This window comes from Mesoplodon densirostris, chromosome 1 (assembly GCF_025265405.1).
Source record: "Mesoplodon densirostris isolate mMesDen1 chromosome 1, mMesDen1 primary haplotype, whole genome shotgun sequence".
Lineage (NCBI taxonomy): Eukaryota > Metazoa > Chordata > Mammalia > Artiodactyla > Ziphiidae > Mesoplodon > Mesoplodon densirostris.
This window is the reverse complement of record NC_082661.1, coordinates 105,822,626-105,835,482: the sequence shown is the minus strand read 5'-3', so window position 1 is coordinate 105,835,482 and position 12,857 is coordinate 105,822,626. Positions and strand designations below refer to the sequence as shown.

Genomic DNA, 12,857 nt, shown 5'->3' with positions numbered 1-12,857 from the left:
TGAAAGCAGTGTTAAGGGGGAAATCTAACGATATAAAACTTACATTTAAAAACAAGAAAAATCTCCAATCATCAACCTAACTTTACAACTTAAGAAACTAGAAAAAGAAGAAAAAACTAAACTCAAAGCTAGCAAAAGGGAGGAAGAATAAAGATTTGAGCAGAGACAAATGAAATAGAGAACAGAAAAACTATTAGAGAAATTGATGAAACCAAAAGTTGGTTCTTCAAAAAGATCAGCAAAATGGATAAACCTTTAGCTAGACAGACTACGAAAAGAAAGAAAGTTCAAATTACTAAAATCAGAAATGCAAGTAGAAGGAATTCCCTGGCAGTCCAGAGGTTAGAACTCCACGCTTTCACTGCCCAGGGCCCAGGTTCAATCCCTGGTCAGGGAACTAAGATCCCACAAGCCACGTGGCATGGCCAAAAAAAAAAAGAAAAAGAAAAAGAAATGCAAGTAGAGACATTACTGACAATTCTACAAAAATAAAAATGCTTATAAAATGAGTCCTATGAACAACTGTACACCAGCAAATTGGATAACCTGGATGAAACAAATTCATAGAAACATAACACCTACCAAGACCAAATCACAGGGAAATATAAAAACTGAAAAGACCTCTAACTAGTAAGGAAATTGAATCACTAATTAAAAATCTCCCAACAACAAGTCCTGGAACTGATGGCTTCACCGGTGAATTCTATCAAACATTTAAAGAAGAATTAATACCAATTCTTCCTAAGCTGTTCCAACAAAACTGAAGAGGAAGGAACACTTCCTAACTCATTCTATGAGGCCAGCATTACCCTGATACCAAAGCCAGACAAAGACACTACAACAATCGCTTCTCGGCCTTTTGGCTAAGATCAAGTGCAAAGACACTACAACAAAACTGCAGACCAATATCCCTTATGAATGTTGATGCAAAAATTCTCAATGAAATACTAACGGGCAAATTCAACTGCATATTAAAAAGATTATACACCATGAACAAGCGGGATTTTTTTCACAGACTGCAAGGGTGGTTAAACATACAAAACATGATCAATGGATGTTAACTAGACTTATTGTGGTAGTCATTTCACAATATATACAAATATTGAATCATTGTGCTGTACACTTAAAACTAATATAATGTTATATGTCAATTATATCTAAAGGAAAAAAAATAGCAGTTGACACTATGATACCAGTGTTCTGATTTGGAGACTTAAGTTGGCTTAGTTCCATACTTATACTATGTTCAGTATTTCCCCACTACACATCCCTCCATCACTTTTACAACTTGCTTCAAGCAGTGATCATGTATGTCCATGTATGATTCCACAACTTGAGGGCAAGAATTGGATATTGATCATCTTTGCATTCCCCTAGCCTAGTGGTTAATAGAATGTGCAATTAACAACTTTATAAGGTAGTAAAGGCCATCAAAATTTGCCCCCAATCTAATTTTATAGCCACTTCCTGTGTTATTCTCTACGCACTCCTCACTCTAATTACACTGAATTAACACTGCTATAGATTAACACTGCTATTGGTGCATCTCTGATAATGTACACATCAGTGTGAAATGAATGTACTATACATATTGGGAGAAATGGAAAAATATAACCCATGATGCCTGCTTATACATATTCCCCTTACATATAGAACACGCCCAATAAATGCAAGCTCAGTAAATAAACACCTGAGTGGCTATGGTAGATGACATTCGCATCTTCTGGGTCCCAATTATGTGTATGAGATTATTATATATATACATATATACATGTCAAATCATGTGTTCCTCACAATAGAAAACTCACAATATCCCATACATCTGTTCTATGTCGCATTTTCCACAAAGGCAATTGATTATTTCTCCAATGTCTATTTTCTCAACTAAGATATAAGCTTCATAAAGATAGGAATCTGCCTTTCTCAATCCTTTCTGCATTTCCAGGGCCTACCAAAACATCTGGCATACAATAGGCATTCAACAAATAACTATTGGCTGAATGAATGAATAAATAGCCCTATGAGCTAGGTATTATTACTTCAGTTTTACTGATGACAAAACTAGAATACTAAATGACTTGCCCAAATTAAAATAGCTAAGAAAGTGGCAGAACCAGATTTAAGTGCACAGTTTTTCAACATTCAATGTAATATTTGCTTTTCATTGGTGCCTAATAAAGAGCCAGTTTTGTTACCCAAAGTAGTTCTACAAATCCCTGTGAACTACTCACAAGAAAATTTTAGCAAGCTTCATCATGGTTTCTTCTTACAGATAGTGAAAAGGTAATACTAAATACATGACTAAGGTTATTCTTGGCTTTTTAAAAGAATAAGAGGTGCAGCATATTTATCTTCTGGGCAGCCGTGTAGAAGGTTCAGAGACCAACTTTAGCAAGGTGACTAGGCAGTTCTTGAGCATCAGTTTCATTATGTATGATAGGCCTTGAATTGATCATGTTCTTAACATTCCTAACTTTATCATTAAGTCTCACTTCTAATATCTGAAGACAATTAGAAAATTGTTGATAAATATCTAGTAAACAATAATGATATGAGAATGAGGCCTTTTGAGGGACATGAAGCACAATTATGTGTTTGATGTTTGTTTTCTATGACTCAGCATCAATCCCTTGGAATGAAATGAAAATGATATTATTAAACTTTTCTAATCAGAAAAATTTTCACCAGATTTGTTCCACATAGATTTAGGTAATATACTACTCTGCTGTGGTTAAGTTCACAAACATATTTCATCAAAAAAAAAAAAAAAAAAAGGAAGGGAGGGACTGTTCAGTGTAATACACTACATTAATAGAATGAAGGGGGAAAAACACATGATCATATCAATTGATGCAGAAAGGCATTTGACAAAATTCAACACTTTTTCATAATAAAAACACACAACAAACTAGGAACAGAAGTAAACTACCTCCACATAACAAAAGCCATATGAAAAACCCATAGCAAATATCATACCCTGTGGTAAAAGACTGAAAGCTTTTCCTCTAAGATCAAGAACAAGACAAGGAGGACTTCCACTGGAGGGGGCATGGGTTCAATCCCTGGTCAGGGAACTAAGACCCTGCATGGCGCGGCTGGGAAAAAAAAAAGAACAAGAAAAGGATATTGGCTTTCATCACTTCTATTCAACATAGCCCTGGAAGTTCTAGCCAGAGCAATTAGGCAAGAAAAAGAAATAAAACACATCCAAATAAGAAAGGAAGTAAAATGGTATCTGTTTTCAGATGATATGCTCTTACATGTAGAAAACTCTTAAGATTACACACACACACACACACACACACACAAACCTGTTGGAGAGAATAAATGAATTCTGCAATTGAGCAGAATACAAATCAACACATGAAAAACAGCTGTATTTCTATACACTAACAATGAAGAATCTGCAAAAGAAATTATAAAAACAATTCTACTTACAATAGCATCAAAAAGAATAAATTTAATCAAGGAGGTGAAAGACTCATACAATGAAAACTATGAAATACTACTAAAAGAAATTAAAGAAAACATAAATAAATAGAAACATATCCCATGTTCACAATTGGAAAACTTAATATTGTTAGGATGTCAATATTATTCAAAGTGACCTACAAAGTCAATGCAATCCCTATCAAAATCCCAGGGAATTCTCTGGTGGTCCAGTGGTTAGGACTTGGTGTTTTCACTGCCGTGGCCCAGGTTCAATCCCCGGTTGGGGAACTAAGATCCCACAGGCTGTGCAGTGCAGCCAAAAAAAAGCCCCAAAAAACAAAAACAAAACAAAAGCTCAATTTTTTTTTTTGCAGAAATAGAAGAACCCATCCTAAAATTCATATGGAATCTCAAGGGACCCCAAATAGCCAAAACAATCTTAGAAGAAAAAAAAAACAAAAAAAAAGAACAAAGCTGAAGGACTCACATTTCCTAATTTCAAAACTTCTACAAAGCCACAATAATCAAAACACTGTGGCACTGACATAAAGACAAACATACAGACCAAAGAGACAGAATAGAGAGCCCAGAAATAAACCCTTGCATAGATAGTCAAATGGTTTTGACAAGGGTACTAAGATGATTCAGTGAGGAAAGGACAGTCTTTTTAAAAAACGGTGCTGGGAAAACTGGATATCTACATGCAAAAGAATGAAGTTGGACCCTTATCTAAACCATACATGAAAATTACCTCAAAATGAATCCAAGACTTAAACATAAGACCTAAAACTATAAAACTTCTAGAAGAAACATAGGGCAAAAGCTTCATAACACAGGATTTGGCAGTGATTTCTTGGATATGGCACCCAAGGCACAGGTAACAAAAGAAAAAGTAGACAAATTGGAATTTTTTTAATGAAAATAAAAATGAAAATTTTGCACATCAAAAGACAAGTAAAAGTAAAAAGGCAACCTACAGAATGAGATAAAATATTTACAAATCATATATCTGATAAGAATTAGTATCCCGGGCTTCCCTGGTGGCGCAGTGGTTGAGAGTCCGCCTGCCGATGCAGGGGACACAGGTTCGTGCCCCAGTCCGGGAATATCCCACATGCCACGGAGCGGCTGGGCCCGCTGAGCCTGCACGTCCAGAGCCTGTGCTCCGCAACGGGAGAGGCCACAACAGCTAGAGGCCCGTGTACAGCAAAAAAAAAAAAAAAAAAAGAATTAGTATCCAGAATGTAGAGTACTCATAAAATTCAACAACAAAATAACCCAATTCAAAAATGGACAAAGGACTTGACATTTCTTCAAAGAAGATATACAAATGGCCAGTAAGCACATGAATTGATGCTCAACATCACTAATCATTATAGGGAATTGCAAATCAAAACTACAATCATTTTGTACTAAATTAGCACGCACCTATTAGGATGCCTACTATCAAAAACACAGAAAATAACAATATTGGTGAGGATGTGGAGAAATTTGAACCCTTGTGCACTGTCGGTGGGAATGTAAAGTGGTGCAGCCATTGTGGAAAAACAGAATGGAAGCCCCTCAAAAAATTAAAAATAGAATTATTATATAATCCAGCAATTCCACTTCTGGGTATATACCCAAAAGAGTTGAAAGCAGGATCTCGAAGAGATATTTGCACACCTATGTTCATAGCAGCAGTGATATTCATAAGAGCTAAAACATGGAAGCAACCCAAATGTCCATCAACAGATGAGTAGATAAGCAAAATGTGGTATATACCTATAATGGACATAATATACCTATAATGTGGTATATACCTATAATGGAGTATTCTTCAGCCTCAAAACGGAAGGAAATGCTGACATATGTTACAATATGGATGAACCCTGAGGATATCATGCTAAGTGAAATAAACCAGTCACAAAAAGACAAATACTTCATTATTCTACTTATAGGAGGTATCTACAGTAGTCAAAATCATAGAGACAGAAAGTAAAATGGTGCTTGCCAGTGGGGGGGGAGGGGTCGGTAGGGGACAAAGTAGGGAGGTGGGGAATTATGTTTAATGATATAGAGTTTCAGTTGCACAAGATCAAAAGAGGTATGACGATAGATGGTAAAAACAAACACACAATAAACACACAATACACACACACACACACACACACAAAACCTAATATAACCTACTGTAAAGAGTGTATGCTGTTCCACTTACAGAGAGCATGGCAGAATAGGGAAAGAAAAGCCACAAGTTGCTATATCAGGACCAAGCAGGGTCCATGAGGCTAGTCCCCAAGGCAGTGATGAGATGGGGTTGAGCAGTTACAGCCTGTACAACGAATCAGTGCTATTATTCCAGAAAATCTTAACTGGAAGAGCTTTGCAGAGTCTCATGTTACAAATAAGGCAAGGTCTTGAGTCCCACTGTGGTGGCAAAAAAGACCAGAATTCTCAAGACTGATCTGGTCCCATCACACACTGGCTACACCTTGGCCACAGATGCACTGGTCACCTGGCAGTCCATCCACACCTGTGAGCCTCAGCATCCTCTTTGGGAGCCCTCAGTCCTCACCAATCCAGGGTCCCTGCTCCTAACCAGCTGGCTGACATGGCCACTGATGAGACCAACCTGTTGACCAATTCCTCTCATTGTTTTCACTCTGCACAGCTACTTCAGTGAATCCAGGGCCTCTGGGAGGTGATAAACCTCTCCATTCTTCCCCAGGTTCTCTGACCAACCCCAGAAAGATGTAGGGGTAAGCAACAAATATTTAATTGCATAAGATATCAGATCATTAAATTGCTCCTGAAATAATTTAAAATCCTAAAACAAAACTTACATTGAGGGACTTCCCTGGTGGTGCAGTGGTTAGGAATCTGCCTGCCAATGCAGGGGACACTGGTTCAAGCCCTAGACCGGGAAGATCCCAAATGCCGTGGAGCAACTAAGCCCGTGCGCCACAACTACTGAGCCAGCACTCTGGAGCCCATGAGCTACAACTACTGAAGCCTGCACGCTCTACGGCCCGCATGCCGCAACTACTAAACCTGCACGCTGCAACTACTGAGGCCCACACTCCTAGACCCCATGCTCCGCAACAAGAGAGGCCACTGCAATGAGAAGCCCGCGCACCGCAACGAAGAGTAGCCCCCGCTCGCCACAACCAGAAAAAGCCCGCGCGCAGCAACGAAAACCCAACGCAGACCAAAAAAAACCTACACTGAAAGGACCAGTAGTACTAGGATTACAGACCTGACTCTGCCTGGGTTTTGGTTAGAGGCTCTGGGGCCACAGGATGCTGGGGACACATGTCAACTGAGCACCAATGGCCACCAGACTGCAAGCAGAGTCCCGTTCTGGGTAGCATGTGCTCTGGACCCCAATCTACACTCATCTATGGCTCCTGGTGTCCATGACACTAAGATCAGTGGTGCAGACCAGGTGACTTCCTTCTGCCCTGATGAGTAATAATCCACCTTGCCCAGGAAAAGGGAGAGAGCTGGAGCGAGGAAGACATCTGGCTTCTAAAGGCATTTAAAATGATGCAGATAAGAAAATATTGACATGATATTAAGTAAAACTGTATAGACAGCTTGAACTCAAACACGCCAAGTATATACATACCCTATGGTTAAAGGAAAGACAGGGAAGAGGCATGCCAAGAGATTATGCCATGTAGTCATCTCTCTGTGGTGGGATTGTGGTGGTTATTCTATTCTTTATTCTTTCCTCTATTTTTCAGATATTCAAAATTACTTTTATTTGAATTTTTTTCAGATATTTTTCCGATATTCAAAATTACTTTTATTAAAAGAAAAAAAGGCGTGTCTCTTTTTCACTCTAAAATCCGGCTGCAGGGTCAAGCCTGGAAGTGAAAATTGTCTTTTGCAGGCCTAATTTCTTTCCTGGGAAAACCCAGATAATAGCTATGCACCGAATGGGATAATAGACCAGAGTTCACCAAAATGTTTGGGGCACTTCCAAACTGTTGTAGAAAAATACTGTTACTCTCGCTCCTGAGCTGGGTGTTTAATATTTCACACAGATAGACATAATATCGCTGACAAGGATATGAAGGTCAAAAAGTAAGGATTTAGGCGACGCCGGGCGGGGAGGCCGCGCCTGCCAGGGTCGTCGGGGGCCCGCGGAGAGCTGGGGCCAGGGCGGCGGCGGCCTGGGACGCAGGCGGAACCCCGCGCCGGTGAGCGCCGTCCGCAGCCGCCTCCGCCCGCGAGCCGGGCGGGGGTCTGGGGGCGGGGACCCTGTGGCCGTGGTATCAGAGGGCCGGGGTCTGCGGGGCTCTCGGGAACGGGGACCCAGAGGTGGGGGACCCAGAGGTTGGGAGTCTGCGGGCGGCCTGGGGTTGTAGGCCTGGGGACCTGGAGTCGGGGAATCGAGGGCCGAGGTCTGTGAGGAGCCGGGGTGGGGGACCTGGGGTGACGAGGTAGCAGGGCCCGAGGTCTGCGGGGATCTTGGGGCCGAGGACACCGGGGGCTGTGAGAGGAGCCAAAGGCGTCCGGGGAGACGGGGGTTCCTAGGAGGCCATTGGTATCGGGGTGGGGCGCGGGGGGGAGGGCAGGGCCGGTGCCAGAGACGGAAGGAGGCGGGGCCGGGGGCTGGGGGTTCCGAGGTTAATGGGGTTGGCGGGGGTTACCGGGACAACAGGCAGCAGCCCGGGACAGGGAAGGCGGGAACTGGGGATCGGGGGGTGGGACAGTTGGAGGGGCTGGAGGTACTGGGCACCGCGTAGGGGCAGCTGCGGGTATCAGGGCAGCGCAGGGGCTGGGGGTCGCGCCCAGGATGCAGGAGAAGCCAGGCGACCTGGGAAGCTGGGAGTACCAGGGCTCCCGCCAGGCAAGCGAGGGATGGGGACGGGTGTCCGGGGCTCTGGTTCGGGCCCTCCCTGCGGCCTTTGGGGTCCTGTGGAGCGGGGAGTCACAGGTCTCAGCCCAGGCCAGAGCCCCTCTGCGGTTCCCCTGACCCTGCCACGTGGCTCTTTGCTCCAGCTGGGACGCCCGCACCCCTGGGGTTCCTTCTGGATCTGGGGAGGGAGCTCCGAGAGCTAGCGGGTGGGCGGGCAGACCTGCTGAGGCTGCCACCTGTAGGGCTTGGTAAAAAAAAAAAAAAAAAAAAAAAAAAAAAAAAAAAGTAAGGATTTAAGTCTATTATCAGACACTCTGGCAGGCTCCCACTCTGTCATCACTCCCAGCAGAGCAGGAGTGTTACTACTGAAAGACACATTCACAGCTGGGGTTAAAAGAGATCCAGAACATAACTATGGCTCATGTGGCCCTGAACCCAACACAACACAAACACACCCAAGAACCCAACTCAGACACACACACCAGGAGCCTATACGCATGTCCTACACACACACCCAGGCCCAACGTCTGCGCACACAATGCAGAACTCAACATGAACACACACATACACAGAACCTTCCAGGTGCACACACGCTCCAAATACAAATAACATACACACTCATCCCTAAGACCCAACACAGGCGCACACCCCTCAGAAAGGTACACACACCTTTCAGACCCAGCATGGACACACACACACCCCTGAGAGCCCAATGTAGGCACTCACACTCTTCAAAACCCAGCACAGCAACAGACCCCTCAGAACTGATCATGCACACACATTCTTCAGAACCCAAAATGGGCACAAACTGAAGACCCAACACAGGTGAACACACCCTTCAGAACCCAATTCAAGTGCTCACACACCTCATATACCACACAGGTACACACGCCACAACCCAACACAGACACACAACCCTCAGACCCAAGACAGGCACACATTCCCCTCCTACCCAACATGGGAGCAGACCCCTCTGAACTCACCTGGTACACAACCATCAGTTTTAACACCAGCACACACACAACCCTCAAAACTATCAGAGACAGACAACCTTCAGAACCCAACACACATACACACCTCTCAGAGTCCAAACAGGCATACATACCCTCAGAACTCAAAACAGGCATGCACACACACACACACACACACCACTCAGAACCCAACATGGAGGCATACACCCTTCAGAAACCAGCGGGTCACACACCCCTCAGACTCATACAGGAACACACTGCTCAGAACCCAACACATGCAGACGCCCTTCAGAACGAACACAGACACACACCCCTCAACACCCAACACAGACACACCACTGAGAACCAACAAGGACTCCACTCCTCAGAACCAACATGGCACACTTTCCTCAACCGAACACGGATGCAAAAACTTGAGATCCAATATGTGCAACACACACTCAGACACGACATAGGCACACACTCATCAACCCAACAGAGACACACACCCCTCAGATCCAACACAGGCGCACACACGCCTCAGAACCAATACGAACAAATAAATACCCTTTATACCAAAAGTGGACACACACTACTCAGAACCCAACTAGGAAACACAATCCTCAATGCCAACAAGCACACATATCCCTCAGACCCACCATGAACATACACCCATCAGAACCAACACAGACACACAACCCACAGACCCTAGTCAAACACACACACCCCTCAGACTCCAACACACACAAACATGCCTCAGAACCAACACAAACACATACCCCTTAGAGTTAACATGGACACACATAACCCTCAAACACAACACAGGCACACAGCCCTCAGAACCAAAATGAGCACATAACCCTCAGAATCAAAACATACACACACCCCTCAACACAACTGGGGAAACACACCCTTCAGAACCCACCATGGGAGCAGACACAGCCCCAGACTCTACACAGGGGCACACACACAACTCAGACCCAATAGGGATAAACATATCCGGAATCAACCCAGACACACACCACTCAGACCCAATACAGACCCACACCCTTTAGAATCCATACAAGCACAAACACCTCTCAAAACTGAACACGGGAAGACACAGCTCTCAGACCTAACATGGGAGCAGATCGCTCAGAAACCGATATGACACACAGCCCAGAACCAACGCGGGCACGACCACCCTTAGATCTAGGTGCACAGCCCCCTAGAACAGAAAAGGGCGGACACACCTTCCAGAACCCAACTCAGAAACACACACTCCTCAGAACCAACACAGAAATACACAGCCTTCAGAACCAAAACAGACAGGTATACCCCTGAGAACCAACAACGACAAAACAAGCCTCACACCCACACAGGCACACCCATCCCTCAGAACCCAACGTGAGCCCACACAACACTCAGAACTCAACACAAACACACATCCTTCAGAACCAACACAAACACATGCCCCTCAGAACCAACACGGACAGACACAACCCTCAGAAGCCAACAAGGGAGCAGACCCCTCTACATAACCCAAACACACACCCCTCAGAACCAACATGACACACAACCCTTAACTAACACAAGTGTACAGACCCCTTAGAACCCAAGATAGGTGCAAGCATACCCTAGAACCCAACACGGGCACACACGCTCCTTGAACCTTCATGGACACACAACCAGCAGATCCTACACAGGCACACATGCCCCTCAGAAGCCAACACACAAATACACACCTCGGAAATAACACAGACACATGCAAAACTAAGAACCCAACGTGGCCGCACCCACCCCTCAGACCCAGCGTTGGAGCAAACACACCCTTCATAACCAATATGGACGCACACCCCTCAGCCCCAACATGGTAACACCGCACACACACGAACACGCGCACACACCCCTCAGATTCAACTCGACACCCCTCCCTTATAAGCGGAAAGGACAAACACCCCTCAGAACCAACAGGCCCACACACAACCTTCAGACTGAGCACTGGCACACACACCTCTGCGAACCCGAGCCAGCAATGCACACCCTTCAAACGCAACAAGGGCCAGACCCCTCAGAACCCAACAGGCACACACTCGTCAGACCCAACACAAGCGCACAACCCCCTCAGAATTCAAACAGGCAGACACAGCCCTCAGACCCAACGCGGGGGCAGACCCCTCGGAACACAACCCAGACACACACCCTCAGACCCGACACGACACACAGCCCTTACGCCTAACGCGGCGCGCACCCGCCCAGAACCCCCCAGACACAAACCGCTCAGACCCAACCGGACCACACAGCCCTCACGCCCGACGGGCGCACACACTCCGGGGACACGGCGGGCACGCGGCCCCGCACGCCGAGGAAGCGTGGCTCACGCGGCCCCCTTGCGGCCCCTCCGCCGCCTGTGCCCTTTACGCCCCGCACCTGGCGCAGCGCGGCCTCCGCGGCGCCGCCGTCCCGCTGCCGCAGCTGCTCCCGGAAGCGCGCCACCTGCTCCAGCAGCGCGTCCACGAGCGACGGCGCTGTGTCCCCCTCGAGCGCGGCCAGACGGGCGCGGAGGCGCGCTATGAGGACGTCCCGGGCGGCCAGCTGGTCCTGCAGGCGCCTCAGCCGCTGCCCCGCCTCGTGGTACAGGCCGCAGAGCGCAGCAGCAGCGCGCGGGGCGCCCTCCCGCCCGCCGGACCCCGCGTTCCCAGACGACATGGCTGCGGGCCTGGCCAGCAGGGCACAGGCCACCGGCAACTTCCGCGCCGTGCCTGGGCGGGAGGCCCACCTTCCCGGAACTTTTCCCGGCGCGCCCCGCCCCCCGCGGAGATCCCGGGTCCGCCCCCCCGCCGGAAGGCCAGGCCCCGCCCCCCCGGAGAGCTTGGTCCCGCCCCCCGCCGAGAAGCCAGGCCCTGCCGGCCGCCGGGCACGTGGCCCCGCCCCAGTCCTATCCCGCCCGGGGCCTGCGGCCTCTCAGCCCGCGGGTGACTGGCATGTCCCACCCGCCCCATCGCCTCGAGTCGGGGAGCTTTCGGAGACTCGGGCCCGGGCGAGGAGAGGGGTCAAACGGCCTGCGATGTAGTTACTGATGGAAGGGAAAGAAGGGGCCAAAGATGACCCCAAGTGTTAGCCCCGAGCGTGGGTCCGAATCCCCGGGCTGCAGGCCGGCTGGCCACACCGAGCACCAGGAAAACGGCGACCTTCCACGAGCTGAGCCCAGCGAGGTGCTGAGCATGCTCAGACCCCCGCATCCCCTCTCTAAGGTCGCAAGAACTATTCTTAGGGCAGAAGGCAGGAGGGAGCTGGCCCTTTCCCGTCCTTTTTACTCCATCCCTTTCCTTCCCCCTAGCTCCCCAGACCAACTCCGAGGGGTTTTCCGTGGCTCCACGGCTATTTTCTTTTTCAAAGTCTGAGTGTCCTCGGCAATGATGCCCAAGCACACCTGTGATCTTTCAAAGGTTCCCTCCCACAGACTCCTCTGCCGGCCCCTGCCCAGAGCTGCCCTCCTCGCCAGATCCCCTGAGAGCAGCATGGCGTTTTTTCCCCTTTTTGTAACCCATACCAAGCTTGGGCTGAGCCCGGGGAGACACCCGCAGGCTGGTAGAATCAGACAAGTATAAGCGAAGACAGCTCACACTTCCTCCGCTGCAGAGGGA

General features: G+C 47.3%; 1 protein-coding gene across 1 annotated transcript in view; it reads right to left on the bottom strand.

Moving 5' to 3' along the window:
* Positions 1-12,212, bottom strand: part of TNIP2 (TNFAIP3 interacting protein 2) — a 32,172-nt gene extending 19,960 nt beyond the window's left edge. The window contains 2 exon segments of the mRNA XM_060106879.1: positions 11,641-12,050; positions 12,053-12,212. Of these exon segments, the coding sequence (XP_059962862.1) occupies positions 11,641-12,050; positions 12,053-12,212 (570 nt within the window).
* Between the last annotated feature and the right edge of the window lie 645 nt (positions 12,213-12,857).